At 54.9% G+C, this 26,506-nt stretch overlaps 2 protein-coding genes across 2 annotated transcripts; one reads left to right on the top strand and one right to left on the bottom strand.

Moving 5' to 3' along the window:
- Positions 1-607: 607 nt before the first annotated feature.
- Positions 608-21,530, top strand: ARPC2 (actin related protein 2/3 complex subunit 2). Its single transcript, XM_076342859.1, has 10 exons — positions 608-772; positions 10,819-10,853; positions 11,883-11,995; positions 14,182-14,227; positions 14,801-14,987; positions 15,421-15,514; positions 17,872-17,998; positions 19,429-19,529; positions 20,002-20,102; positions 21,085-21,530. The coding sequence occupies exons 1-10, from the start codon at positions 699-701 to the stop codon at positions 21,107-21,109; spliced, it is 903 nt and encodes a 300-aa protein (XP_076198974.1). The 5' UTR covers positions 608-698; the 3' UTR covers positions 21,110-21,530.
- AAMP (angio associated migratory cell protein) lies at positions 21,312-26,308 on the bottom strand. The gene is made up of 11 exons (XM_076342857.1): positions 26,218-26,308; positions 25,720-25,872; positions 25,189-25,308; positions 24,893-25,032; positions 24,632-24,776; positions 24,391-24,474; positions 23,990-24,105; positions 23,544-23,647; positions 22,956-23,046; positions 22,498-22,652; positions 21,312-22,239 (listed from the first exon to the last, which is right to left on the bottom strand). The coding sequence occupies exons 1-11, from the start codon at positions 26,303-26,305 to the stop codon at positions 22,164-22,166; spliced, it is 1,272 nt and encodes a 423-aa protein (XP_076198972.1). The 5' UTR covers positions 26,306-26,308; the 3' UTR covers positions 21,312-22,163.
- Between the last annotated feature and the right edge of the window lie 198 nt (positions 26,309-26,506).

Below are 26,506 nucleotides of genomic sequence, written 5' to 3'. Positions count from 1 at the left end.
GGGACCCCCTTACCCCAGGCGCTCCCCATACCCCCGGAGGCACCTCCACACCTTTGGGGACCCCTCATACCCCAGGCGCACCCCATACCCCCGGGGGCACCTCCACACTTTTGGGGACCCCCTTACCCCAGGCGCTCCCCATACCCCCGGAGGCACCTCCACACCTTTGGGGACCCCTCATACCCCAGGCGCACCCCATACCCCCGGGGGCACCTCCACACTTTTGGGGACCCCCTTACCCCAGGCGCTCCCCATACCCCCGGGGGCACCTCCACACTTTTGGGGACCCCTCATACCCCAGGCGCACCCCATGTCCCTGGGCCCCCCCCAACTGAAGGGACCCCCATACCCTGGGGCATCCCCCAGCCCCCGGGGCACCCCTCTGCCCGCGCCCCCCCCCCATTTGGGGGCACCCCCGGTGTACCCCACTCCCCCGGCGCACACACACTCCCCCCCGCACCCCCGCCGCGGGCAGGTGGGCGGGGCATCCCGTGACGTCAGCGCGGAGGGCGAGGGCGGGGCGGGAGGGGCGGGCGCGCCTGCGCCACCGCCTGCCGGCTCCGCCGGGGCCGGAAGTGACGCGCGGGCCCGAGAGCGGAAGCGGCGGCGCAGGCTCGGGCGGGTCCCCGGTGCGCGCAGCGGGCTCGGCTCCCTCCGGCCTCGGCGCCCTGAGAGCCCCTCCCCTCCCCGGCACCGACATGATCCTGCTCGAGGTCAACAACCGCATCATCGAGGAGACCCTCACGCTCAAGTTCGAGGGCGCGGCCGCCGGGTAGGGACGGAGGGGCCGGGCCGGGCCTGACCGGGGCGGGGACGGGGGGGCGGCGGAGTGAAGGAGGGGCGGGGGGCGCCGGCTGGTAGGGCTGTGCCGGAGGCCTGGGCGGGACCGGGCTGAGGGGAGGGCCTGGCGGGTGACGGGTCGGGTAGTGCCGGTGTAGGATGGGGGCCCGGGGGATGATAGGGCTGAGCGGGGCGGGGGGGGGGGGGCACCGAGGCTGGATGGGGGCCGGGGAGAGGAGGGGGCTGAGCTGGGGGAGTTGGTACGGGAGCAGGATGGGGGTTGGGGGATGACGGGGCTGGGCTGGGAGGGGTGGTGACAAGGCAGGATGGGGGCCTGGAGAACGGTGGAGGTGGCACTGAGGAGGGATGGGGGCTTGGGGAGTGAGGGGGGTAGAGCTGGGAGGGGATGGGGGCCTGCGGGGTGAGAGGGCTGGGGGGAGGGTCGGCACTGGAGGAGGGTGGTCTGGGTGGGGATAGCTGAGCTGGGAGCACTGGAGTTGATCAGAGCTTGGGCAGAGTGAAGGGATGGGGGAGCAAAGTCGGACAGGCAGAATTGGGGAGGAGAGCGGGGCTCGGTGGGGTGGTTAGTGCTAGGGCAGTGTGGAGGCCCAGGGGAGGAGGAGGGAGCTGGGGAGGGTATTGGAGGTTGCAGCGTTGAGGCGGGCTGAGGGAGCAGAGCTGGAGCAGAGGGCCTGGCAGGGAGGAAGTTGCGGGAAAGGTGGATTTGCAGGGATGTTTGCTTTGAGTAAAGCAGCCTTCATCAGAACGGGCCCAGTGTGGTGCCAGCGCTGGTACAGAACGTGTGGGGGGAGTCGAGGAACCGGAAGCCTGTGTGTGGAGCTGTGGCCTCAGCTTTTTGCTTTGGGGGTAGGAAGGAGCTTCCAGCCTGCCCCCCTTTGTTTTCCTGAGCAGGAGGGATGCAGGCCCACGGCTCTGTCATGGCCCCTGGTGCCAGCCTGGTGGGTGTCCTGGCCTCGGGGGATGGGTTGGGGGGGCTGGTTTGCATCTGCATCTCTGGCTGGGACAGTTCAGTCCCTGGGGAGCCAGTGATTATTTTGCTGCAAGTGTTGCACCAGGGCTGTAAAGGTGCTTGTCTGAGCACAGCTTAGCTCGAAAGAGAGTCCCTTCATATAAACGTCCTGATCTGCAGCCAGGCTACCTGTGGGCTCACGGCACTGTCTGCTGGCCTGAGTGACACCGGGCACCTTTGTACAGAAGCAAAGCGCGATGGTGTTATCTTTGGGGTGGAGCCTGCCCTGGCGCCTCGAAGAGCTCAGCCCAGGCTGCTCCAGGAAGGGACACCCCAGGCAGGTGCCTTTTTCTGTCACCTTTCCTTCCAGTGGCTTTTGAAGGTCTCAGCCTTTTGTGCGCAGAACTTTGACAGAGGCCATTTCCTCTGCTTTCCCCTCTCAGTTGACTTCTTGCTCAGGTGTTGGTTTTTTTGTTGGTTTTTTTTTTTTTTTCATAAAATAACCTCACAGGCTGCACTGCCTCACAGGATAGCCGAGCTGCTCGCAGGCTTTTTATTCTTCTTGAGCCTGATCGTTTAATGCAACAAGTTTCCCCAAAGCACAACCACCTCACTGGGAAGAGACCACTCCCAGGTGACCGCTATGGTTTGCAGCTGCATCCATTAGAAAATATTACGTGTATGGAAGTTAATAGTGTGTGTCAAAAACACTTGTTCATCACAAGTCCATACTGAGGCACTCTTCCTGCTGGAGAGAAAATGCAATGCATCCCTGTGTTGATGCAAATGTGGAGGTTGCAGTCTGCAGGTTTAAATGCACCTTGAAACCCCGATTCTGTGCGACCAGAGCTGGGGTTGCTTGCTCTGCACCAGCCTGCAGGCCCCCGAAGTTTCCATTTCACTGTACAGCAAAGCCTCCTCGCTTCTGCGTCGGCACGCTTGCCGGGTGTACTGGTTGTTCCTGGATCGATTCTTAGTGCGGCTGATGGTGCTCTGCTTCTGCCTCTTACTCATCTACAGCATGTTCTTTTCTTTAGATGTTGTTTCTAGATAAGTTTTGTGCCTTGAATGTGTTGCTGGTGGAGAGGAAGTTATTTACTTCTGCATTTTCTTCTGTGCTTGTGTTGGGGCCCTCCTGTCCAGGCAAGCACAGGGTGGAAACAAAAGTCTGAGATGTGCAGGAAGGTGTATTTTTTTTTCTCTTGGTTTCAAGTCTTTTAGGGAATGGGTGTTACGCAATGTTTATTAATGTGAAATTTCTTTTCCCTCTGGCCACAGTTCTGGGGTCATTCCTGTGGCGCTGAGCCTGGAGGCAGGAGGGGATTTGCTGTATTTCACTATTTTGGTGACGGTTTTCCCAAGGCGTGTCTTGGGGATGGACACAGGACAGTCAGGGCAAGTCCTCGAGGGATTCAGTGACTGGGAGGAGTGAGTCTGGACACTTGGACAGAGTTGGTTTTGAGTTATTTGCTCTAAAACAGGAGTGGGGCAGATGCAATGCACGGATTTGTCTGCATTGGTTGTCTCAGAGCCAGGTGTGCCTGGTGGCTTCAGCGCCAGCCTGGGAGTCGGCAGGGCGGGGTTTGTTTCCAAATCCTTTGCAGGAGACTTCTGTGACGTGGGCTGTGTTGCTCCCCTCTGCTTCCCATGGCCACACTGTGGCCGTGATTCAACAGGCTCCCTGCAGAGCTTTCCTGGACCATCAGGCGAGAGACACTTTGTGCTTCACCGTATCATATAGAACTAGGTCACATATAGAAGTTGGAGCTATTAGCTCATAACATTATTGTTGTATAACATATGTCGAAATCCGCTCTGCGTGAAGGTCCATCAACTGTCTCTGGAGTTCCCAGCGTGGAAGGTGCCTTGGCAGGCTGCAGACAGAGATCAGCGCTCGAGGCAGGGCCTAACCCATGTCTAAGAGTCCTCCCTTGACAAGGTCCTTGGGGCTTGGCAGCATCTATCCATTAGTAGGGTAATTCCAAATTTAGTTTGTTTTTGTGGGCAAAACCCATGGAAATCTCGCCTCCTTGGACAGCCACCGTTGAACATTGGTATTTAGATCAAGGTGGTGACAGGTAATGGACTTCAATGCATCTGATTATTTTTCTTTATTTAATATTGTAATTTCTTGTTTTAAATCCATTTCCTTAAACCAACCACATTTTTAAATAAAGGCCTAAAGCTACCAGAATCTGTTGAAATAACTTGAGTTAGGAATTTGCTGGTGAAACTTTCAAGCGTCAAACTGCTGCAGTGGGGGAATACCTGGTCAGTATGAAATGAGGCAACTTGTGAGCTTTTGCAGATGTCAAGAGAATAAACTGTTCCATAAGCTTTTGACAAATTCATTTTGACTTGAGAAGTTGCCTAGAAGCTAGAGCCACACTCAGATTTTCCCATTTCTTATAGAAACGTGATGTGAGGGGATGAACTCTACCAGTTGGAAGATGTTGTTTCTCATCATTGCTTCCCTTTGCTAACCACGTAGACAGAAAAAAAACCCAACAAACGATTTAAGTGTAAAACATTTTGATGACTGTCTTCTGTGTCTGGTGAATACTCGTTCTGTTTAACACACGGGGAGGAACTGCCTCCCAAAACAGACTTGCTGTCTGGTTTTGTCCTGCTCTAATTTAACTGACCCCAGTGAAAGTGTGGCACAGGGGTTTGGTTTTCCAGCCATACATAGCTTGCCCTAAATCTCCAGTAAATTAATCTGTCTCAAACTGTTACTTAGTATTTACCCACTGTGCAAAAAAAACCAAATTTGCATAGCTGGAGAACAGCATGCCTTTTCCCTTGGTTGGGGGCGGAAGGAAGAGAATCGCAAATTAAATCTTCGGTTTCTTTACAGCCTTTAGTAGGTACAAGTCTGCAGGGCTTCATGACTATTAGCTACATAGGACAACAGCTGAAGCTTGAACTTCCCTGATGTAGAGCGGTTCCTGTGAGCTGGTTGGAGAGCTGGGCTGAAGCTGCGCTCGTGTGTTTTATGGTATTTCCCATTTGCAGTCACTTTGGTGCTTGTCAGCTGTAGAGCTGAGCCCTTCAGACAGGGAGGCTGAGCGCTGGGTGAAACCGGGTAGCTTGAACTTTGTGTTCGTGATGTGACATGTGAAGTGAGTTCATCACGGGGAGACCGAGGACCGTCTGGAGGCTGTCGGGCATGCTGGGAGGGTAGAGGAGCTTCAGGTCCTGCCGGGCACCGCTGAGAAGCTCCCTGTGGGAGTGGCTGTGGCGATCCATGGCTCTGGCACTTCAGGGGAGCTCAGCGGCCCCACCGAAAAAAGAGGTTGCTCCTCTGCCACCCCCTCCTTCTCACTGACACAGGCATTTCTATGGCTTCAGGGGAAACAGGATTGGGGAAGTGACCTAGGTTAAAATTAAACAGGCAAAACTGGGTATTTTTAGCCCAGATGAGTTTCCTCATCCCATTCATTGTGCAAAGGCTGCTCGCCATGGTGCAGTGGAAGAGCAGGGATCAGATCTCCTTCCTTCAGCAGCAGTGGCAGGTACTGGCTCAGCGTCCTTGCAAGCCCAGCCTGGAGCCCCACGTCTCCCCCAGCACGACCTCACCTGCTGACACTCAAGCTGCCTGACTCTGAGGAGTGCTCGGGCAATGCTGCTGGCAGAAAGTGGTACCCTTGGGTTCAGCGTGGCACGGTTGGCACTAGTTGTAAATCTTGGCTGTCCGCGCTGAGCATGCTGTAGGTGTTCGAGCATAGCTCCTGGGCTGCCACAGCACATCTGGCTTCAGCCACCAGAGAAGGTGACTTTGCATTAATGGTGGATTGTGAACCACCTCTGTCTGGAGGTAGGCAGCGCTCTGCTTTCGAGCAATAGCGCAGGGAACAGGAGGGAAGAGCAGCCCGGATCTGCAAAGTGTCGGGCTTTCGCAGGTTGTTCTGTCATCGCTCCAGCCTCAGTTTTCATCTTGGGTTCCTGAGAGGGGTCTGCTCTGTATTATCCTCTTGAGAACGTTTCTTGCTGCAGCCACTGGCGCTTGACACCACAGAAAAGTGTGTATCAGTCGCTGTACTGAAGAGCCATAGTGAATGGTGTGTGCAAAATGAGGCTCTTCCCTGGAGACTCGTCGCAGCGTTGGATCACTCTGGCAGGGAACTGCGGGCTACCTGCTGGAATGGAGACACGCGGGACGAAGACCTGGCTGGAAGTGGACCTGCCCATACCTGCATGCTGCGGGACCAGCCTGTGCTTTGTCCGCTGGGAATCCCAACACCTTGCTACCAGCCAGCTTCCTCCAGGCTGCCTTGCCCGCTGCAAGGGAGAAGCTCCGGCATGGAGGGGTCACCTAACCGAGAGGGGAGAGCCGGCATGCTTGGGGGCTGCCATACGCCGCTCGGCATCGCCCTGATGGAGCACTCCTGCTTGAATTCGTGGTGGGTGTGCTGCCAGAGCTACAGGAGCTCTTTGATTTCATACACTCCTGCAGCTTACGCAGAGTAGCTTTTGTTAGCTGAGCAGGGCCCAGGAGCGGAGGAACTGTTCAGATAATTTTAGACATTGCTCATAATTTTTTTTTAATTGGGGTGACCTTTCTGTAGCGAGAGCCTGCAGTCTGTCACTGAATCTGGCTTGCTCTCTCCAAACTGTGTGTCGACTCTGGTGATCTGAAAGCTCTGCTCAGAGCTTTAAGCTTTGAAATAGCCCCTTTTTTTTTCCCTCTCCTCTGGGGCAAGAGATTAGAATATCTGCATGCCTGCAGCTTTTAAAATAATTGCCATCCTCCTTTACTGGGTATGGGCCTTAATTGTGATGTGGGAGATGCTTCAATACGGTTGTCAGCCAAGTTTGCATTTAGGTCTGTTTAATACAGAAGATGAGGGCTCTGTATAATTACAGTCTTCATTCTTCTGTTCTTAAATTTGTTGTAACATATGGCTAAGAGCCTCCGTGGCCTGAGAATGACGCGGGGAAGTTTGGAAGTTGTCCGAGTCAAAATTGAGGAAATGCTGTCAGAAAAAAAGATTTGCTGTTGCTCTTAAGTGCTCGCTGGCGTCTCTCCACGGGCACTGTGGCTCTTCGTGGATGTTCTGCCGGGGTGAAAAATCTGATTTGGAGCTGGCTCTGTATTAGATAGATGGAGCGTAGGAGCCATTTGGAGATGAATAGGAGGAATGCGGGCAAGAAGACATAAAACCTGTCAGGGCCTTTTATTGTTACAAGCAGAGGGCAGATGGGATTTGGTGTGGATTTGACTTCAAACCTGATAAGTGTTATCAGAAAATGGACTGCTGCCGCTGCTTGGAACAGCTGCCATTTTAGCGTCTGAGTTCAGGCAGGGTTTTGCAGAAAGGTCTGGTCTGGATTTGGTGTTCAGTGCAGAGAGGAGCCATTTCAATTGTTCCCAGTATGAGCTGGTTTTATTGTCCATTCAGGGCAGAGGGTAGCAAACAGGGAAGGTTGCTGGGGGAGGCTGTGGTTCAGGTAGCGTTGGTGGTAAGGAGCTTGCAGGGCTCCCAGCAGCTCTCTGCCTCAGGAGCGGATGGGCTGTACTGTCTGAAATCCTCCGAGCGTAGCCAGGCTTAGTCTGGTTCTCTGAGACTTGAATCAGGGGTGGAAGTGAACCCCAAACGAGCTCCCGGCTGCCCAGAGCCCCGCTTCAAAGGAAATCGCAAAAAGGATGGCTGGGATTTACAGTCACTCTGCGCCGAGCTGCTAAACTGCCGATTCTCGCCATGGGTGTGGATGGGTCTCATCACGAATGCAAGGGACACTGGAGCATGCTAGACCAGGCAGAGTTCTTCGGGATCACGCCAGTAACCTGACGGTAACCGGTACCGACCCCGCAGCGGCGCAGCCCCGGTCCCAGGCCTGCTGTGCATCCCCTGCGGGAGAGCGGGGCAGGCTGAGAGGGCTAAACACAGAGAGAACATCGCTGTGCCTCCGCAGGGTGTTCAGCATGTCCCCACTGCTATTTCTCTTGGCGGAAGACAAGGTTGGTGGAAGGTCGAGGGGAAGTGATTGCGTGTGTGCAACCTGCAGCGCCATTGCTTGTGTGGAAGCCACGGGAGGCTGGAGGTGAGAGCTCCTCTCTTCTGCCTGGGGACTCCTTGACGGGGGAGCCACAGTTCGGGTAGTAAAAGGGGTGATTTTTCTGTTGTAGAAACGTTTTAAGTAGCCAGGATAGTTTTGGTGAGGTGAGCCAGAGAAATAAATAGAAGCACTTTAAACTTTGGAGTTGTAAGGCTGCTGAACTGTGAAGGGCTAAGAGAGCTCGCTTCGCTCCCAGCCATACTTCTGATACCCTTCCCTGGGCCAGGCCAGGCCTGGATTACTTAGGTGTGTGCCAGGTGAGGCAGAAAACCTCAGAAAAACTGCAGTAGATGACAGGGCTGGCGTGGCTGCGAGGAGCTCTGTATGCAGCTCACGTGAGCACTCGCTTCACTGAGGCTGTGCCGGGAAGCGGTTGAATATTCAGCACCCAAAGTTCTGCCCAGTTACCAGCTTTTCCCTTAAATATCTCCTGTCCTCACCATCCAAGTACAAGAACCGAGCCACTTGGGAAATCAGTGTTGAAATAACTTCTCTAAGAAATCATGCTTGCGCGATGAAAGGTTCAAAAACGGGGCCATGTTAGCCATAAGCTTTTGTGTGCAGAACAAAGGCTCTCATGCAGAGCCATTAACGACTTCGGGTATGTGGTCTCGCACGGCTTCTTAAATAACTGACGAGTGATCTTCCTGCCATCCCCTGGGGTACTGGGCGAGCGAGCAGTGAGTCGTCGTCCTTCCTTGGCAAAACCGCTCCAGTGTGCTGGCTGTCAGTTGCTTCCCTGCATTGCTCGGAGGGAGGTGCTGTGTTCGGAGGCTCTGCTGGGAGCCGGGGCTCTGGGAGGAGTCAGCTCCGTGTGCGTGGGGAATGGGGTTTGAACGGTGTAACTCTGAGAAGATGGAACAGAGGTTTAAGGATGCGTCCTCATTAATATTCCTAGCTCTCGTGTGCCTGACTGTGCTATCTTTAAAGCTTCCTACATAGGTTTCTTTTTAAATAAAAATTTATACTGCCATCCAAGCTGATTCCCAAGTCTGAGTGTGGTGCTCTAAAAGAAGAACACATCTGCATTGACTGACCAAGTGGGATCAGTGGGATTTTTCTTTCATCTCTGCTCTGAGCAATCCTCAGTGAGCAGAAGTGGCTTGGATGCAGCTTGGGGAATTGCTCCTCTTTCCAAGAGCCCGACTTGAATATGCAGCCAGGGATGCCCTGTGAACCTCCATCTCAGGCCTGGCTGGGAGGGGAAGATGAGAGCAAGAGAGGTCGCAGGTAGCTGGCCCAGCTCTTAAACTAAAGGACCTGCCTTGGGTGCACTCGCACCGCCTCTTTCAAGCGTGTGGTTTTTATCTTCAGCGATGCAGCACAAAAGATGGAGGCTCTCCAGCCTCCCGACAAAAAGGGCTGTTGCTTTTCACAGCTAATAACTTTCAAGAAGCAGCAACACCTCATCATTTCCACTTAGGATCTCCGGCTGGGGGTCCATTCCTCCCTTTCCACCTGAGTAAAATGATGTTGACCTGGTGCATGGTCTGGGATCAGTCCTGTTCAGTGCCTTGGTCTCCCTGCATTGCCCATCTTGAGTTTTAGCACATTGTGGTCATTCCTGGCTTGCAGGAATGAGGCTGTCTGTAGAAAAGCTGAGGGAAGAACAGTGTTTTCTGCTGGGGGAAAAAAATCATTTAAACCTTTCCAGAATATGGTGAGGGAAAGTAGATATCGAGTCATCGCTTCCCTCACCTTTCCCGGTGTATGTACTGAGGTGTAGCCGGTACCCAGCAGCATACACGTGCATGGACAGAGCCAGTTTTGGCAAAAAGGTTGAAGTTGGTCTCTGGGCAGCGGCAGCGTAGTTGAGACCACAAGCCTGCCTCAACACACTGGCTTTGGTTTGGGGAGTTATTTCAGTACGTTGGTTCAGCCAGGTGTGAATGAACTGTTTTAGAGGCTAGATTTCTGTTAGCAGCAGCATTAGCCTGTACTCTGTTTAATATCGGCCGCTTTTGAAAAATAAGCAGCGATACGCTGTGAAACAGCAGTAGCAGACTGACATTTTTATCCTGTTCTCATTCTCCACCCCTGGGGTCAGCAGTGGAGGTACCTTTGCATTGCTCCCTGTTGGAGAATGACCTATTAATACCAGTCCCCTTGGAGCTGCCAAAGCAGTTATGTAGTGCCAGTCCCAACAAAATCACTTTTCAGAAGCAGTTAGATCTTTCACGGGATCCTACTCTTCTACAGATCATGGACAAACTGGCAAATAGGGTTTGTTAAGATTTGTTAAATCTTCATACCCACAGCATAAGAAGTGATGTGCCTTTGGCTTGCGAGGTGCTCTTGTTGCTGATCAGGGATCCCAAAGGCCACACTGGGCAGTGTTAGAGCAAACCCAGATCTACAGTATTTCCTGCAGAGGTAGTTGGCATAGTGTTGAGGTATTTCAGAAGGGACGTGGCGGGTGCAGGATGAAATGCACATCTGGAAAGTTTCCTTCTGTGGTTTGCTCCTAGCCCTGAACTTGGAGAAGGGGTCTTCTCTGCGAGTGAGTTACATCAACATGTTTGCAGAGCTGCTGATGATGGTGAAGGGGGCACCGTGTCAGGAAGGATTGCTCAGCCACTAAGTCCCTTCCATGAACTGGTATTGCAGGAACTTACGAAAGAGCTTCTGTCCCCAAACCTGTACTGTGGCTGTTCGGTACGGAGAATGCGCTTGTTAAAACAAACGCATTAGTGATGAGTTGCTTTCTCAGACATTTCTAACGGGAAACCTGTGCTCTCAAAATCTATTAATAAACTACAAATAATAACAATCTCTGCCAGCTTCGAGGCCTATTTTATATCATCTGTGCTAAGACTGGTGCTTATAGGAATGGGGAGAAGTCTGAGATTTCTTATCAAAGGTTATCTGCTAGTTGAACAGCTGGAGTTCGAAGGGTTTCAGGTATAGCTGCTTGTGAGAAATAAGGCATTAGAAATTAATCCTCTTTCCTTCACAGCTTGGAGGCTGCTGTTTGAGTTCTCATTTACTTCGTTTTCTTTGCTTTTTAGAAATAAACCAGAGGCAGTAGAAGTAACATTCGCAGGTAAGCTCCACAACTCTCGTGACTTCTCTGAAAAAAGGGCTGGCTCAAACAGCCTGCCCACAGTTACACCTGGCATGTCCAAGTTCACCCAGGACCACTGCAGGGGGAGGAGAGCCACGCAGGGGCAGACGGTGTGGACACCCTACAGCGTCCCTGGAGCTGGGGCTTTGTCGGCTGCCCTGCTATTTTCTCTGTCCGTTTGCTTTCCCTGGGACTTCCCCCACAGCAGTGAGTTCAGTGGTGGCAGTGCTTTGTGGTGTGTGTGTACTACATAGCTCTCTTACCTCGCCTGTTCTCCAGTCCTGCCCTTGATGCTACTTGTTATTAGGTCTTTAGCACTGTCTGGTTTGGGTTGTTAGAAAGCTGGCTCGGGGTGACAAGCAAGATGAATTCATTGCCTGAAGTTTTCTCTCTAGGACAAGAAGTGCCAAGGAAGTTCAAATGTTCATTCAGCAACTGATTTTTTTTTTTTTTGCTTCTGTTATCAAGAATCTGTGTAAGCTGCAGAACTCCATGGAGAAGTGGAGCTTGCTAGGTAGCTGAAGGGTTGCCTTTCCCTGCCTCCTGCCCTTCCTGCCCGTTCTGCAGTGAAGTGGAAGCTGTCTCAGCAGGCAGCGGCTGAGCTGCCTTTGCTGGCAGAGATGTTTTCTCCTCCGGGCTGCAGCTCTGGCCCCGTGGGCATGTCAGTCACTTTCTGTGCTGGCCATCCAGAAGGGTCCCGTCTCTCCGTGTTTGTATCCTCGTGCGTTGAGCACAAGCAGATTTGCCAGGGATGTTAAATGCCACTAGACTAAAGCTTTCTGTGATGGACAGGTGTCAAAACTGTTTCAGCCCTTTGAATGATAACAGGTCTCCCTACATGACATTACCACTTTCTTTAATTACAGGTTTCTCTCTTGGTGTATGTGTGAGGGCTGGAGCAGGGGGAACAGTGTTGCTTTATGTAGTTCCTAGAACATGTAGGGAAAACCTTCCTCAGAAGTAGGAACTAGTTCCTGTTCCCTCACGTTTCTCTCACTTGCTTCATAGACTTTGATGGAGTCCTTTACCATATTTCAAACCCCAATGGAGACAAGACAAAAGTGATGGTCAGTATTTCTCTGAAATTCTACAAGGAACTCCAGGAACACGGTGCTGACGAGGTGAGTGAGCATCTCTGGGCCTTGAGCCTGCAAATGCTGTCTTAGCATGGGCAATGTCCTTGCGATGTTAGTGGATCCAACGTCTAACCCTTAGAGAAGCATCTGTGCTCCCATCTCATGCTAATCAAAGGAGCAGCCCTGTGCCAATCAGGAGTCCCACTTTGCTGCAAGACAAGGGCAAAGTGTGTTCACACTCTCTCATGAATAAGAGGTCAGCTTATATGACCCTACCACCTGAAAGGCAAAAGGCACCACTAATTTTGAAAGTCTAAATGAGTGTGAGGCCTGACCATATAGAAATAGTTTCCCTGACTGGTGTGCTGAGCCTGCGAGTGAAGGAAGGCACCAAGACAAATCTGGAGTCCCATGGCACTGCTCTTCTGACTCTGACCACACTTGAGAGCGAGTGATGGGCTCCTGCTGTGTGTGCAGACCTTGATCTGCAGACTGTCTGGTTCCCTTTTCACTGCTGCTGTGTGAAGTAGCAGGTTCAGTTCCTGTTGAATGGGCCGGGGCTGCAGAGGGCCATTTATGGTAGAAAGAAGGAGCCTCTCTGAGCTGTGGTTGGGAGGCGAGGCAGGAAGTGTGACTCAGTTCCTGACTCAGTTTTCAGATCTCCTCATGTTAGCAAATGGGGTTCACCCAAAGCTCTTCAGCACGCTTTTGCCTCTGGGTGTCTGTCCTTGGAGGAAAACAAGGAAACTGCTCCATGAGTATATTGAGAATCTGGCGAGAAACAGGGGGTTTGAACCCAAAGTGAATTCCTGCGAGTTGCTACAAGACCTACCAATGTCAGAATAAATACAACTGAGTGTCCTGCTTTCCTGGTTCCTATATGCAGAGCTTTCTAGGAGCAGCGTTGCCTGCTACGGAACAGGGTAGCAGGAGCTGCCCCACTGAAGGTATTGCTGCTGGCAAACAAGAGAGTCAAGCAGCCCAAATGGTGAAGCCCTCCCAGCATGTTTAGCAAGGATCGGCATGGTGCCTAATCCCAGGAGAACCACTGTGGTGGGCGAGTGGCTGACACCACTGTGCACCAGCAGCCACTGCGGTGCCGGCTGGAGAGCGGTGTTCCTCTCTGACCCCAGCTGCTGTGGCAGGCCCATTGCTCCACAGGCTGTGCTGGGAGTGCAGGCAGCTGACAGGCAATTTCCCAAGCTTTGAGAGGAAGATGGGATCTCTGCAGGACTGCCTTGGGAGTGCTGACTAAATAGAAATTACATTTTTAAATCGCCATTTAGCAAACTGTTGCTTTCTGTGCTTCCCTGGAGATGATGGAGCTTGTTTCTGCTCCATCTTTGATGAAACCCCACTGTGAGGAGCACAACGCGGTGTTCCTGCTAAGACACAGCATCTCCCTGGGCTGCTGCAGGCAGGTTCTCTGCTGAGAGGAGGTTTTGGCAGGCAGAGAGCCTGTGCATCCTCTCTGCATGGTAGTGGGTGTCGGACCAGGAGGGCCGGTTCTGCCACAGCATTGCTGTGTTCTTCTCTGTGAAATACCTCCTGTTCCCGGCCCCCTCATTGACACAGAGCTATGGCTCAATTGAAAATTGCCATTGATGTAAAATTCAGCAGTGATTGTGTTTGAAGAAAGGTTTTTGCTGTGCTGTAGGCGGCTCTGCTTCTGGGAGGCATCCAAGCTGCCTGGCAGTCTCCTCTCCATCCCCATCTGTCCCGTGCAAGAGTCTGAGGCAGGAAGAGTGATTGCCCGGCTGCGCTGTGCCTGACCCCTGCTCTGAACTTGTCTTCCCGCAAGGAGGGGGACAGGGCAAGCTTTGCAGTGCCTTTGTACACTTTGCGTCTGCCTTTGAATGGGAGCGAGGGTTGTAGCCCTCAGATCTGTTGTGTTGAGCTCTGCTGACAGTTCTCCTTTGAAGGTACGAGGCGTATCAAAGGGGATTTTTTTCTCCGCATGAGTTCAAGACTAGCAAAAACTTTAAAAAGTTCCAGTTTTGAGTCCTGTCCTGCAGCACATCCCCTGTCAGTGGGGTTCAGGGAGCTCTGCCTAGAGTAAGAGCAGCCAGTAATACTAGAAGCCGATGACTTAATGTTTGTCCAAGTTCAGTTAGGCTGGGGGAGGCAGATGCTGAATTTTATGTTTCTAAATGGAGACTGAACATGGCATGGGCTGCGCGGGAGGAAACAACTGATAGCTTGTGCTCTCAATGTTTAATTTCTTTTCCTAGGTATTGAAGAAAGTCTATGGAAACTACTTGGTAAATCCTGAGTCAGGTAACCCTGCTATAACATTTACTCTGTGTGTCTATGTCAATTCCAAAATGACTTAAGCCACCTCAGAAATGCTAAAAAAATGAAGGCTGCACTTCAAGAGCTTGATATCTGGGGTGCTCTGTACAATAAACGGCAATTCAAAAGGTGGCTCGGGTACGTCAGGGCTGAAGTAGCTTGCAGCACAAGCTGTAATTCTTGATGCAGCCCTCCTCCAGGAAGCCTCTGTTCCTCACAGTTGGGGTCTTTGTTCTTCTTAAAGACGCTTCGTGAGACACAGGAAAACCATGGTTACCTGTGACAGCATCTCTTCCTACTCACTGCAAAAACTTGGGAGCAGCTCAGCCAGCATGTGTGTCTGGGAGCTCAGGAAGGAGCCCCGGGAGTGTTGCCATGGCCACGTGCCGAGTTCAGGCATGGCTTCTGGCGATGCTTGGAGTGCGAAGCACTCACCTCTGGGGCTACTGGGAGGGCTTAAGGTAAAGGTGGGACTGTAGATGTGTCTTTCTGGAAAATGTCTCTGGCTGCATTAAGGCCCTGGATAGATTATTAAGGTTAGTGGCTGTCCCTCCCCAGGTTACAATGTCTCTTTGCTCTACGACCTGGAGAACCTTCCCGCAGACAAGGATGCTATCGTGCACCAAGCCGGCATGTTGAAGCGCAACTGCTTTGCTTCGGTCTTTGAGAAGTATTTCAAATTCCAGGAAGAGGGCAAAGAAGGAGAAAAAAGAGCCGTCATCCACTACAGGGACGATGAGACAATGTAAGTGTTCAAACCAAGCAGCATGGGAGTCGGACAGCTGACAGTATGCTCTTCGCTCCTGCTCACAGCTGTAGGTTGTGGTGGAAAGTCAGGAAATCCTACTGCTCCATGTTTTGGCAGGGTAATAACGGCCTGTCCTAGGCTGTCAGAAGTATCCAGTGAGAGTAATGCTCATTCCTTGGGCTGCAGGGATGTTACACAAGCGACTGTTAGTGGCAGCGCTTGTGGCTGCATGCAGGAGAGGAACTGGCTGCTCCCAACAGAAGTGTTTTGCTCCCTGTAAATACTGTCTCGAGAGAGGGGAAATTTTCAGCAGCCAGGCCTGTGAATGGTTGTTGCATCTACTTGACCTTGTCACGCGGTTGCTTCCTCATCCAGTTGTACTTCTTAGCTCCTGTTCACAGCTGGGTTCTCCTCTCTCACCCACCTGCAGGTATGTTGAGGCGAAAAAGGACCGCGTCACAGTTGTGTTCAGCACAGTATTTAAGGATGACGATGACGTGGTGATTGGAAAGGTGTTTATGCAGGTATGGAAACTGAATTACGGGGAAAGGATCTGGTCCTCGATTCAGATGCCTTCTTGCTTGAAGCAGCATTGCCGAACAAGCACGTTAGGCTGAAGTGAGCTCACAGGCAGTTTAATGCACGTAAATGCTTTGCAGAGCCCAGGCTGCATTGGGGAGGAAGAACCATGTCAATAGGCATAGGCAGTGTATTTTCTAATCCAGGTTCTTGCATTGGCATCTTTATTATCGATGGTCTTGCTCGTATGGACAATCAAACATATTATGTGTTACAGATGAGAAACACCACGGTGAATACTTCAGTATCCACCTTGAGGCCCTGTAGTGCAGCTAGCTGTGGTGTAGGGATTGCCAGCCAGCTGAGGAGCTGAGCATGGTGGGGAGGCTGTAGAGGGAGATGAAGGGGTGAGGCGATGTTGTGCTGTGCCTGGGATGGTGCTGAGAGTTGTCTTCACCTCGAAGTTTGTTCCTGCTAATGTTCAAATGCTGCAGAGAGACTCAGCAGCTCAGTGTGGCTGCTTTCACATGCCACGATGGGCTCTCGAGTTTGAGCTTTTCAAAGCTATGAATTTGCTTAGTTTGTGGGCTTGAATCAATCATCATAATGCCAAGTACTTCTGGACTCAGCTACCCTTTGCAACTGCCATTTATCTGGGAAGCATTCAGAGGCCCGTAGTAAACACTTTGCGTGTCTGTTAGCGACTGCGTGCAGCCTGTGGAGATTGAGACATTTGCTTACAGCTGGGGAAGGCCCAGTGCACGCTGGTACCTGTGTTCATCCATGTCGCTGGCCCGCCTAGCTCACCTTGTGTCTGCTGAAGCACCTGAGGAGCCTCCTGCATGGGCACGGCTGTGGAGCAGGGCCCTGCAGGGTGTTCCAGGGCAGGAGGAGCTTTTAGCCCATCCGTTCAGGGGTGCCAGGCCGTGTTGCTGACAGGCTCGTGGACAGCAAGTTACTGGCCCAGTTTGCTGGATACCAGTTTACCCGTGTTGGGGGTCATTAGAACAGGATCTGCTGTGATGGAAGTCTTATCTTGCAGCTCTGCTCTCTGTGTTCTTTAGCTACAGGCAGGGCATCTGCTCTGGCTTTGAGCTTTTTCCCACCAGCATATCCCACGGCCTGGAATTCAGCTTTTAAAACAAGGAGGGAGGCATGAGGTGAACAAAACAGGGTTTGTGAGGCTCCCAGGGAGGTGGCAGGGCTTCAAGGCAGCGGCTGTCCCAGAGTCTCCATGTCCCAAGTTCTTGTTTTTTACAACAGCAAACTCTGCTCCTGCCCAGCCACAAGAATTTCCACTCTGAGTCACGCTGGCTCCTTCCCTCCAGCTATTGCTCTTGCATAACGCAGCCCAGTCGGGTATGGTAGCTGCTCATCTGGGCTCTCATGGAGAAAATCTGACCATTAACTAACCAGTGAAGCCATTTGAACCATTTCATCCTCTGGCATAAGCAGGAGGAAGTGCAAGCTAAGCATTTCATTAAGGAAATCCCAGTGAACTACTCGGTTCTCTAAAAGGGGCACAGATGCTCCTGCCCTTCCCAGGGTGAGCTGTGCTCAGAAGGGAGGAGAGGACGAGGGTGGCTGATGATGTGTAGGTTGGGCTGGGGGTCAGTGAGGCAGAGGGGAGGCTGCCCTGCCTTGGGGCAGGAGAATGGTGTCTGGACTTTCCAGCCCCACGTAGGGACAGTCCTACAATTCCTGAAATGCAGAGCCAGTTCATTTCATGTGAGGTGATGGTCGTGCTACTGTCAGAGAGGTTCCCTGGCAGAAGGGATCTCCCTGCCTGGAGGTATTGTTTCAAGGTGTAGAGAAGTGGCAGGAGGAGCAGGCTTCACACACAAGCTTCAAACCCCATAGATGCCTCTTAATGCCTAGGCAAAGACTCCTGATGGGAGATGCTTTCTCAAACGGCAGAGCCTTTATGCTAGGTGCGATGGAGACCTCACAGCCCTTTCTGCGAATTTCTTCTCCTCTGGGGTGATGGGCGCTGCCCACTTTTGCTGGAAGCCTTGATGGTGTTGACTTTACAGCAGGAGCTATGCTGTCTCATGTGCTTGCTCAGTCTGAGGTGTCCCTTCCACAAAACACCCATGGCAGGAAGTGTGATGCTGAAAGCCATCCCAGCTGAGGGGCTGCGCTAGGGCCACGTGTAAACCTGGGACAGCCGTGCGTTTTGGTCTGGTTTTGCTGGGAAAAAGGATTGTTTTCCAGAGGTTTGGCCTGATGGACTCAGCCCATTCAGGGAAAGCTGTGAAACCTCCTGCTCAGATGCCTTGTGGGAGTGGGGAAACCCCATTTGCTTTCCCAGTGTGTTGCTGGAGTGTCGCAGTGGGACTCACCTTCACTTTGTCTTGTTCAGGAGTTCAAGGAGGGTCGCCGAGCCAGTCACACAGCCCCACAGGTGCTCTTCAGCCACAGGGAGCCGCCGTTGGAGCTGAAAGACACAGACGCCGCCGTTGGCGACAATATTGGCTACATCACCTTTGGTAAGCAGGTAGCTCTGAGGCCTGAGGACACTCGGGGAGGAGAGAGGTTCCTGCTGCTGCGTGAAAAACACAAAGGAATGCACCTTCCCTGAGCGTTCAAGTGGGTCACTGGGGGCTGAAGGGACTGTGGACTTGCATTCTGCATTGTCTGCCCCCTTTGGTGTGTCCCTTTGCTGCATCAGGTCACCCCAGCTCTGCTGTGGGCAAGAAGGCGTGGAAGTGGACAGTAAGCCATTTAGTGTCTGCCTACAAAATAAGTTCAGCATTTGGGAGCAAGGGAAGGGTGGCTTTGCTGTGATATTGTGGAAACTGGAGGTTTCTTGTGGGGGTTTCGTGCAAGTGTATTTAACTTGTCCAGCTGCAGGCACCTGTGCAGTGCTCGATCAGCAGAGGCAACCAGAGAGCAGGAGCAGGGCAGTGAGTTCTGCTTCTCCAGCTCTGCCTCTTTGCTTTGGGCCAAACACTTCCATCTCTGATGAGCCACTTTCCCCTGCCTGCAGAGGTGCTGGCCAGCAGAGTCATCGCTTCCTCCTGGGCAGCAATGCTGAGGGCTGAGCTGAGGAGTCCAAACCCTGCCCTGTTCAAAGGGAAAGGTCTCTTCCAGAGAAATTGGGGGTCATGGCTGGATGTGCCGTTAGGGTCTCTCAGGCTGGCATTCCTGCAGTTCGGAGCTCAAAGGTGGAGCACAGACAACTGCAGAGAAAGGTGAAGTTAGCACTTCCCTCCTCCTGTGCTGGGAATGGTGCCCTGAGGTTAGGGCAGCTGTCAGCTATGGCAGAGCTGTCTAATGGCAGGTCTGGGACAGTGAGCAAGACTTCGTTCTTGTTGAGACGCAATTTCCCTGTTATCTGATCTGACAGTCCCAGGTGAGATCATCGCCCAGACAAAAAGGTCTTTCAGCCTTCGGATCTGGGATGCTTAGCACAGCACCAGCCTGTGGAAAGAGTGAGCCGCTGGGCCCTGCACGAACCACATCTGGCTCTGTCACAGGGCCGGCAAGCTGCCAGGCAGGGATCTACAACTGATTTCAAGATCCAAGGGCAGACTGGATCTTGAAATCAGTTGAGCAGCCTGGCCGCCCTTGTCTGCCTCCCAGCTCTCTCCTCCGTTTGCTTCTCCCAAGCACTGAAGTAGCGTCATGCAGTTTCCTACAGTGCCGTCATCTCTGGGCACTTGGCCTTGCCTGCATCCTCTGGAGTGCACAGCTGTGTCCAGGCTGCTGCGGGAGACGTGGAAAAGCGCTGCTAAGCCCTGTGTTTAAAATCACAAATGCTGCTTAATCTTGCTACGTGTCACAGTAAAGGGCTCTTTGTAGAGAGCAAAGTAGGCATTCGGAGCAGCACACCCTGAAGCCTCCAGCACTGGAGGAACCTGAAGCCCTTTGGTAGCCTCGGGAGGCACTAACGGCTTGTGTTGCCCTCTTCTTTTAGTGCTGTTCCCCCGTCACACCAATGCTGCTGCCAGAGACAACACCATAAACCTGATCCACACATTCCGGGACTACCTGCACTATCACATCAAGTGCTCGAAGGTACTGAGGGGACGGGGCTGGGGGATACAGGGTAGCTTTGGCCCCTCTAACCTGGGTGCTGCAGGGGAGGAGCACGGGGCAGGGGTGCCCCCCTGAGGTCTGGCATTGCCCTCCCTAGTCACGCAGGGGTGGCAAGTGATGCATCATCACCTTTTCCCTGCTCTTTGGCGCAGGCAGCGCCTGTTTGCTTCCCATCCTAGCAGCAAAGTAGGATTTTTCCCCCTTTGGATCTGGTTTCCTTTCTTTCTGGCAACAGAAATGAGGGTAATTGTTCAGAGAGACCTGGCTTTGACCAGGGCTCAGGCAGCAATTTTCACTGTTGCCTCCTGAACTCTCCTCACAGCACCATGGCTGTGCAGAGCTAGGTGCTTTCCCAACAAGGAGCACAAGATAGCTCCTACCCCGTGTCCTGAAATCTCAGCTATGAAGACAGGATCCTGACATGTCCCCATTTTGTCCTAATGAAACGCAGGCCTATATTCACACACGTATGAGGGCGAAAACATCTGATTTCCTCAAGGTGTTGAACCGTGCCCGTCCAGACGCAGAGAAGAAAGAAATGAAAACAATCACGTGAGTAGTAAAGCGGGGCCCGGCTCTCTGGGCTTCTCTGCCAGCCACGAGCTCGCTCCTTCTCAGCTTGGCGTACATCCGGACTGGGATGCTGTGGGGGTGACCAGACCAGGGCCTGATGTGCTGGGACCCCATCTGAGAGAGAAAGGGGGTGTTTCACAGTGAGGTGCTTGCCTGGGTGCCTTGAGGCAAAAGACTGGATCAGGGTGTGTTGGCTTCCCAGGACCCCTGTGCTCCCTCCACCACACTCGCTTACTGCCTCATGTGTCCTCTGTAGGAGCTGGGTCTGTGGCAAACCCTGTGCCGGCAGGTCCTTTGCAAAAGAAGGCTCGTACATGGCTCTGCAAGCCCTGGTGTCTCCATTGTCCCCCCCGAGCCCGCGGTGGCATTTGTGGGGCTTTTCCCCTGTTGTATTAAAGCTGGCTGATTGGCTCTGGGGGCAGCTCCAGCTCACGGGGGAGAATGGCCAGGTCCTTTCTGTGGGTTTGCGGGCGCTGGAGCAGGTTCCTGCTGCCCAGTGCGTCTGCAGCTCCTCAGAGCCCCAGGCTGCCCTTGGTCAGCAGGTGGCTGGGGCCAGGAGCACTGCCGGGCCGCCGCGCTGGCTGGCTGGCTCCCTCTTGTGAATAAAGCAGCCCAGAGTGAAGTGGGTGGAGGAAAGCAGTTGCGTGAACTTATTTCCCTCAGGTCCTTTACCTTCTGCTGATCCCAGAGCCCCTTGGTGTCCTTTCTCCGTGCATCCTGGCATGTCCCCTTTGCATTCTGTTCCGGGGCAGTGGGGTTGTCCCCTCTGTGAAAGCCAACCCCTCCCCACAGCACCGTGGCCTGGTTCCGCAGCCACAAATGCCTGCGAGCTCTGAACCAGCGGTGCCTGCCTGGCTTTGAGAGCTGGGTGCAGGCACGTGCCCCACCAAAAGCCCCATAGCCACCCTGGGGCACCCCAGAACAGCGCCGGGGCTGTGCTGACCTCTCTGCATCCTTTCAGGGGGAAGACGTTCACAACCCGTTAACGCCAGGGTCGTTGAGGCTGCCGTGGAGGATGAAGGTTGGGGCACTTGCTACCCGATAATCGTAGCTTTTAATGTTGCACCTCTGTGGGCTCATAAGGAATTCAAGCAATCGGGGTCTGTTTGTACGACAGTTTGGGGAGTAATCTGCAGAAAACGAGCTGTGCTTGCGAGGACTCGATCGTTCCAAGAAACAAAACCTTAATTCCAGTTTGATTGACTTAATTTCTTTTCTTTTTTAATTTTTTTTTCTTTTCAAGCTGTTTCGCTTTGCAATATGTTACCAGAAGTAAGTAAGTTGCAGTATTTCTTATGAGAATAATGCAATATTAACTTGTTTTCTTCTGAGTATTTGAGTTCAAAACTCCTGTATCTGAAGAAATGCTGTTGGGGTTCATTAATAAAGGAGATCTTTCTATCTTAAGGGGCTGTGGGGCTTCTGCTTGTCAATGCATGTGGCCTTGCCCTGGAAGGGGTGGTTGGCATCACAGGCGCAAGGGGGATAATCACCGTATCCCAGAGCAAGTTACTTCTGGTGATCTCTGTCTTGGGGGCTGAAGTGGGGGTGCTGTGCCCAGGTCTAGGAGTAGCCTGTTGTGTTAGTGACCTCCTGGGCTGCACAAAGCAGGATTCTCCTACCTTTGGCTAGCAATCCGCACCCTTCCCTCCTACCCTGACCCCCTCATTCCCCTGAACAGGGAGAGCCAGGATGGGGGTCTCTGCCTCCACCCAGACCAGCATAAAACCGTCTGCCATTGATCCTCAGGCCGTGGTTGGATGCTGGGGAGATCCCTGAGGAGGGAGGGAGCACAGCTCCCCAGGTCCTTTTCCCCCCAACAAGCAGAGTGGATGGCATCCAGTTAAGTGAAATAATTTATATAATTAAAAGACATTTTCATACAAAACCCCAGGCTTGGCCCCAGATGGTGAGGGCAAAGCAGGGCAGGCTGGAAAATTACAAAGCACGCGCTGGAGAAGGGTGGCGAAACCCTTCTCCCTCATCCCTCTGTACATGAGCCACCTGGCAGAGCCAGGACGCTGTCCCTCAGCACAGTTCCTAGCGATCGGGGCGCTGGACACAGAACACTTTGGCTTGGTGGTCGCCAGAGGTCGTCACCACAATGGAGGCATCCCTGGGGGGAGACAGGGCTCAGAGATGGGGCTGGTGGCTTTGGGCATCCCTCACCAACGCCCCCGGCTCTGATCTGCCCCACTCCCCCTTGAGACCCTCAAGTCTCAGCATAGACCTGAGTCTGTCTCCCCACTTGGGACCAGACCCCAGGGGCACCCAAAGGAAAGACAGCTTGTGATTCGAGTTCCTGAGGCTGTGGCCCCTGCCATCCTTGTTCCCTCCACCCATCAGGGAAGGGGTCTAGGGGGTCCCCGCTCACTTGTTGACGGCGAAGTCGAGGATTTCAGCTGAGTGCCCTCGGTACTCGTTGATCATCTTCCCCGAGCGGGCATCCCAGAGCCGCACGGCCCCATCCAGGCTGCAGGTGTACACCACGGCCGAGCTCTCCTCCCACAGCAACTGCACAATCCCCGACTGGGGCAGGGGGAGGCCACAGGGTGAGCACTAGGGACCCCCAGTAAGTCTCAGCTCCCCCCATGTGCCCCCCTCAGTGTTATCTGCCATCCCCACAGATAGGAGAACCAGCAGCCAGGGCCAAGCTATGGGGCACATCCTCTGTGCAAGGACTGTGGCTGCCTTTGGGGAAGCCCAAGGGGCTGAGGGAGAAGCACAAATTGGGAACTGGCCCCAGGAAAGCCCCTGGACTCCAGGGGAGGTCTCAGATAGGCCCAGACACCCTCCCTCCTCCCAGCCTAGGGAGAGGGGGTAGGGCAGTACCTCGTGTTGGCACTTATGCCTCAAGCTCTGTGTGGAGAGGTCGTAGATAGCCAGCGTGCCATCCAGGTAGCCCACAGCGGCCAGCGGCATCCTGCAGAGAGCGGAACAGGCATTATGTGGGCCATGGGGAAGCAGGGATGGAAGCGCGTGAAGGATCAAGGTTGAAGGCAAACCCTACGCTGAGAGCTACAGTGTATCAAGAAGATGAGGGACAACTCGATGACCGGAGCCATAAAACACCCCACTCGGGAAACCCAACAGGACAGCGAGAGTCAGCAACCAGCCCAAGGTTCATGAGGGAGAAGACAATGTCCTGATAGGAAAGATCCCCAGCAGCTGTGTCTGGAAGGTTTCCCAGCCAAACAGTGGTCCATCAGGCTAGGCCAGAAACCCAACGGATTGGGAGGAGGACTGAGCAGCTGGCGTGCCTTGTCCTCCGTGTCACACCCAAGTGACGCAGGATCTCCACAGCCAGCTGGGGAGGATGGAAGTGAGACAAATGCAGCAGAACGAGTGCAAGAGACGGAAACGGATCTGTAACAACTCCTGTAAGATCTAGCACTGAAGAGGGGCTGTCCCCACACTCACACGTTACAGAAGCCCAGCGACTCCACCGAGTTGGACTCGGCCTCCTCGCCCTCACCGGTGGGGGCCTTGGGGGCCACGCTCTCCATCTTGAACACGCACACCACCTGCGTGGAAGGAGGCTGACTAGTCCCCGAGGGGAGGGGAAGGGGACCCCCAGTCGCACCAAGGTCCCCTTCCTTACCCGAGATCGAGCCTACACCCCCTGGACACCAAAGCCCGACCCCAAATCCTCGGCTCCTCGGAGCAAACAAGGTGGGAACTTCCTTCTACAAGCCCAGCGGGACCACCAGTAGCTGGGAGGAAGCAGTTGTGTTGGCCAAGGGCGCCTCCTGCTGGCTGCCGGTGGCCACCACAGGCTGCTCGGGGCCTGCAGAGCCCTGAACCACCCGGAGACACGGGCCCGTTCCCCAGGGCTCCCGGCTCTGCCCCCGCCCACATGGACCCACCTTGCCCGTGGCGGAGTTGACCAGCTTGGCGTGACAGTCCACAGAGCCCGTCATGATCAAACTGCCATCCTGGTTGCTGGCCACACAGGTCAAGGGGTCCTGGTGGCCGTCCTGGCCTGGGGGGAGAGCAAGAGACACGTGAGCTCCACGCATCCTCCCCACGGAGACCCGGTGGGCCTCGAAGCCCACCTTCCTGCAGCCTCCACCTTGCCCGGGTCTGCTAGCAGCCTGGTGGCAAGGAGCAGCCACCTGTGGGGTCAGGGAAACCCAGTGCCAGGCTCCCTCTGGCAATCCCTGGCCTCGGAGGGTGACACCTCTCCGCCCGGGGAAGGGGTCAGAGCCTACTGGAAGGGGCCGTTCCCCAATTAGGGAGCACCCCAGGCGATTAACCTCTTCCCTACCTTTCAGGACATGCAGCGAGGTTCCCTGCTTCAGGTCCCAGATGCGCATGGTCCCATCCTCGTACCCCACCACCGCTCGCTTCCCTGGGTGAGACAGAGCCAGCGGATAGAGCCAGAGCTCCCCTCGTCCCTCCACCTCCCGCTCAGCACAGACTGGCAGAAGCAGGAGGGCAGATGGTGGCAGCGGGATCTGTCACAGAACTGGTGACATTCCCCACCCCGGACAGCCCCTGTGCCTCACCGTCAGGCAGGATCCTGCCACACGTGGCCGGGCACGCAGGGCCCTGGAAGGTTTTGCAGTCTCCGCTGGGGATCTTCCACATCCAGGAGTTGCCATCAGCCGTGCCCGCCAGAAGGACGTGGGCTTGAGGGTGCCACTCCATCCACTGGGCAGAGAGAGGGACAGGCAGTGTCACGGGGGTGACATGTCCCCCCGCCACCCAGCTAAGTCCGGGCTGCCAGCCCACAAGCTCCCCACGGCACCAGGGGTCCCGCTGCTCACCTCCAAGTCCCCCACCTCGAAGGACCACACTTCTTCCTTGGCCTCCACCCGCCACACTTTGATAAGCCCAGACATGTCACCCGTGGCCACAAACACGGAGTCGTGACTGAAGCCAGCACAGGTGACCGAGTCCTTGTGTCCTAGAGACATCGGGGGACAGAGACTACTTAGGCCAAGCTACGGAGGATGGTCGGGAGCCCAGCTCCAGCAGAGCATCGGCTGGGGAAGAGTGTGTCCGGAGAGATGTGGCTGGGAGGGGACATGGCCGCTGACTCGGAGAGCCTCGAGCACCTCACCTGAGCATTCGAACAGGAGCTCTCCGTCGCTCACGCGCCACACAAAGGCCTTGTCGTCCTCCCCGCCCGTCACCGCCAGCGAGTTGGTCTTGGGGTCGAGGCTCACACAGAAAACAGAAGCTTCACGGAAGAGAAGAGAGAGGCTACGTGGCTCGGACGCCGCTCACGCCCCACCTGACATTCCCAGGGGATCCAAACCCCACGCAACGCCAGGTCTGGGTGGGATGTCAGCGAGCTGAACTCCCAACCCAAACCAGTGGGAATCTATTCTTCCCGTGGGGGAAGAGCAGCACGGGCTGTCTGCTGAGCTCAGGGCAAGCCACCGTGGTAGGAGGCTCGAATGGCTTCTCTACCGGAGCGTAAGTTAGGAACGAGCAAAGCCCGAAGCATCACAGCCGCGAGTGGTGACGGCTGTCCCAGGAATGGCCGGGAGACGGCAGCCTGGCAAGGACCTGCTGCACCCCCTTAACTCTGGGGAAAGCCAGGGTGGGAGGGGGACCCCAGCTGCCGTTGCCCGTGCCCACCACTCACCTGAGTGGAGGGAGAACGTGACCTCGCTGTCGTCCTGCGCCTCCATGCCGTCCTCCACCCCCTCGTCGTCCTCCGTCTCCCAGGCCTCGGCGTCGGGCTCTTCCGCCCCCTCGTCGTCAAAGTCCACGTCCTCCATCTCGTCGGCCAGGTCATCTGCAGAGGGCGAAGGTCAGGACGCAGCCGCGGCCTGCCCGGCTCGGCCCGTGCAGGGCAGGCGGCTGCGGGCACGGAGGCGCCTCGGGGGTCCCCGGGGGACGGGGCAGCGGGGGGGACGCGCGATCCCGACGCCACCGCGGCCGGGAGACTCGGAGCAGAAGGGCCGCAAAGGAGCGGAGCGCGCCGCGCCGCAGGCCCGGGGGGGGGAACGGGCCGGGACCCGTGGCCGGGCCGGGCCGGGCCGAGCGCTGGGGCGGGGCCGGAGCGGGCTCGGTGCCCCGGCGGGAGGCCGGAGCCCCCGCAGGCCCCGCCCGGTGCGCGGCGCGGGGCTCCCCGTCTCACCCGGCCCGGGCGGGCCCAGCTCCACCACCTCGATGATCTCCTCGTCGCCGTGGAAGCCCAGCGCCCCCGGGCCCTCGGCGGGCTCCATGCCGGCCTGCCCGCGCACCCCACCCCGCCGCCGCCGCTTCCGCCGCTCGCACCGCCCTGGCCAATCCCCGCCCGCCGCCCTCCCGTCTCAGCCAACGCCGACCCTCCTCCTCGCCCGGACCCCGCCCCTTCCGCCAGCAGGGTAGGCCGCCGCCGGCTCGCGCGGTGCGCTCTGGGAGCTGTAGTTTCTCGCGCGCCGCCC

This window comes from Aptenodytes patagonicus, chromosome 6, assembly GCF_965638725.1.
Source record: "Aptenodytes patagonicus chromosome 6, bAptPat1.pri.cur, whole genome shotgun sequence".
NCBI classification, from domain to species: Eukaryota; Metazoa; Chordata; class Aves; order Sphenisciformes; family Spheniscidae; genus Aptenodytes; species Aptenodytes patagonicus.
Note: the sequence above shows the minus strand (reverse complement) of the source record. Positions and strands in the feature narration are given on the sequence as shown.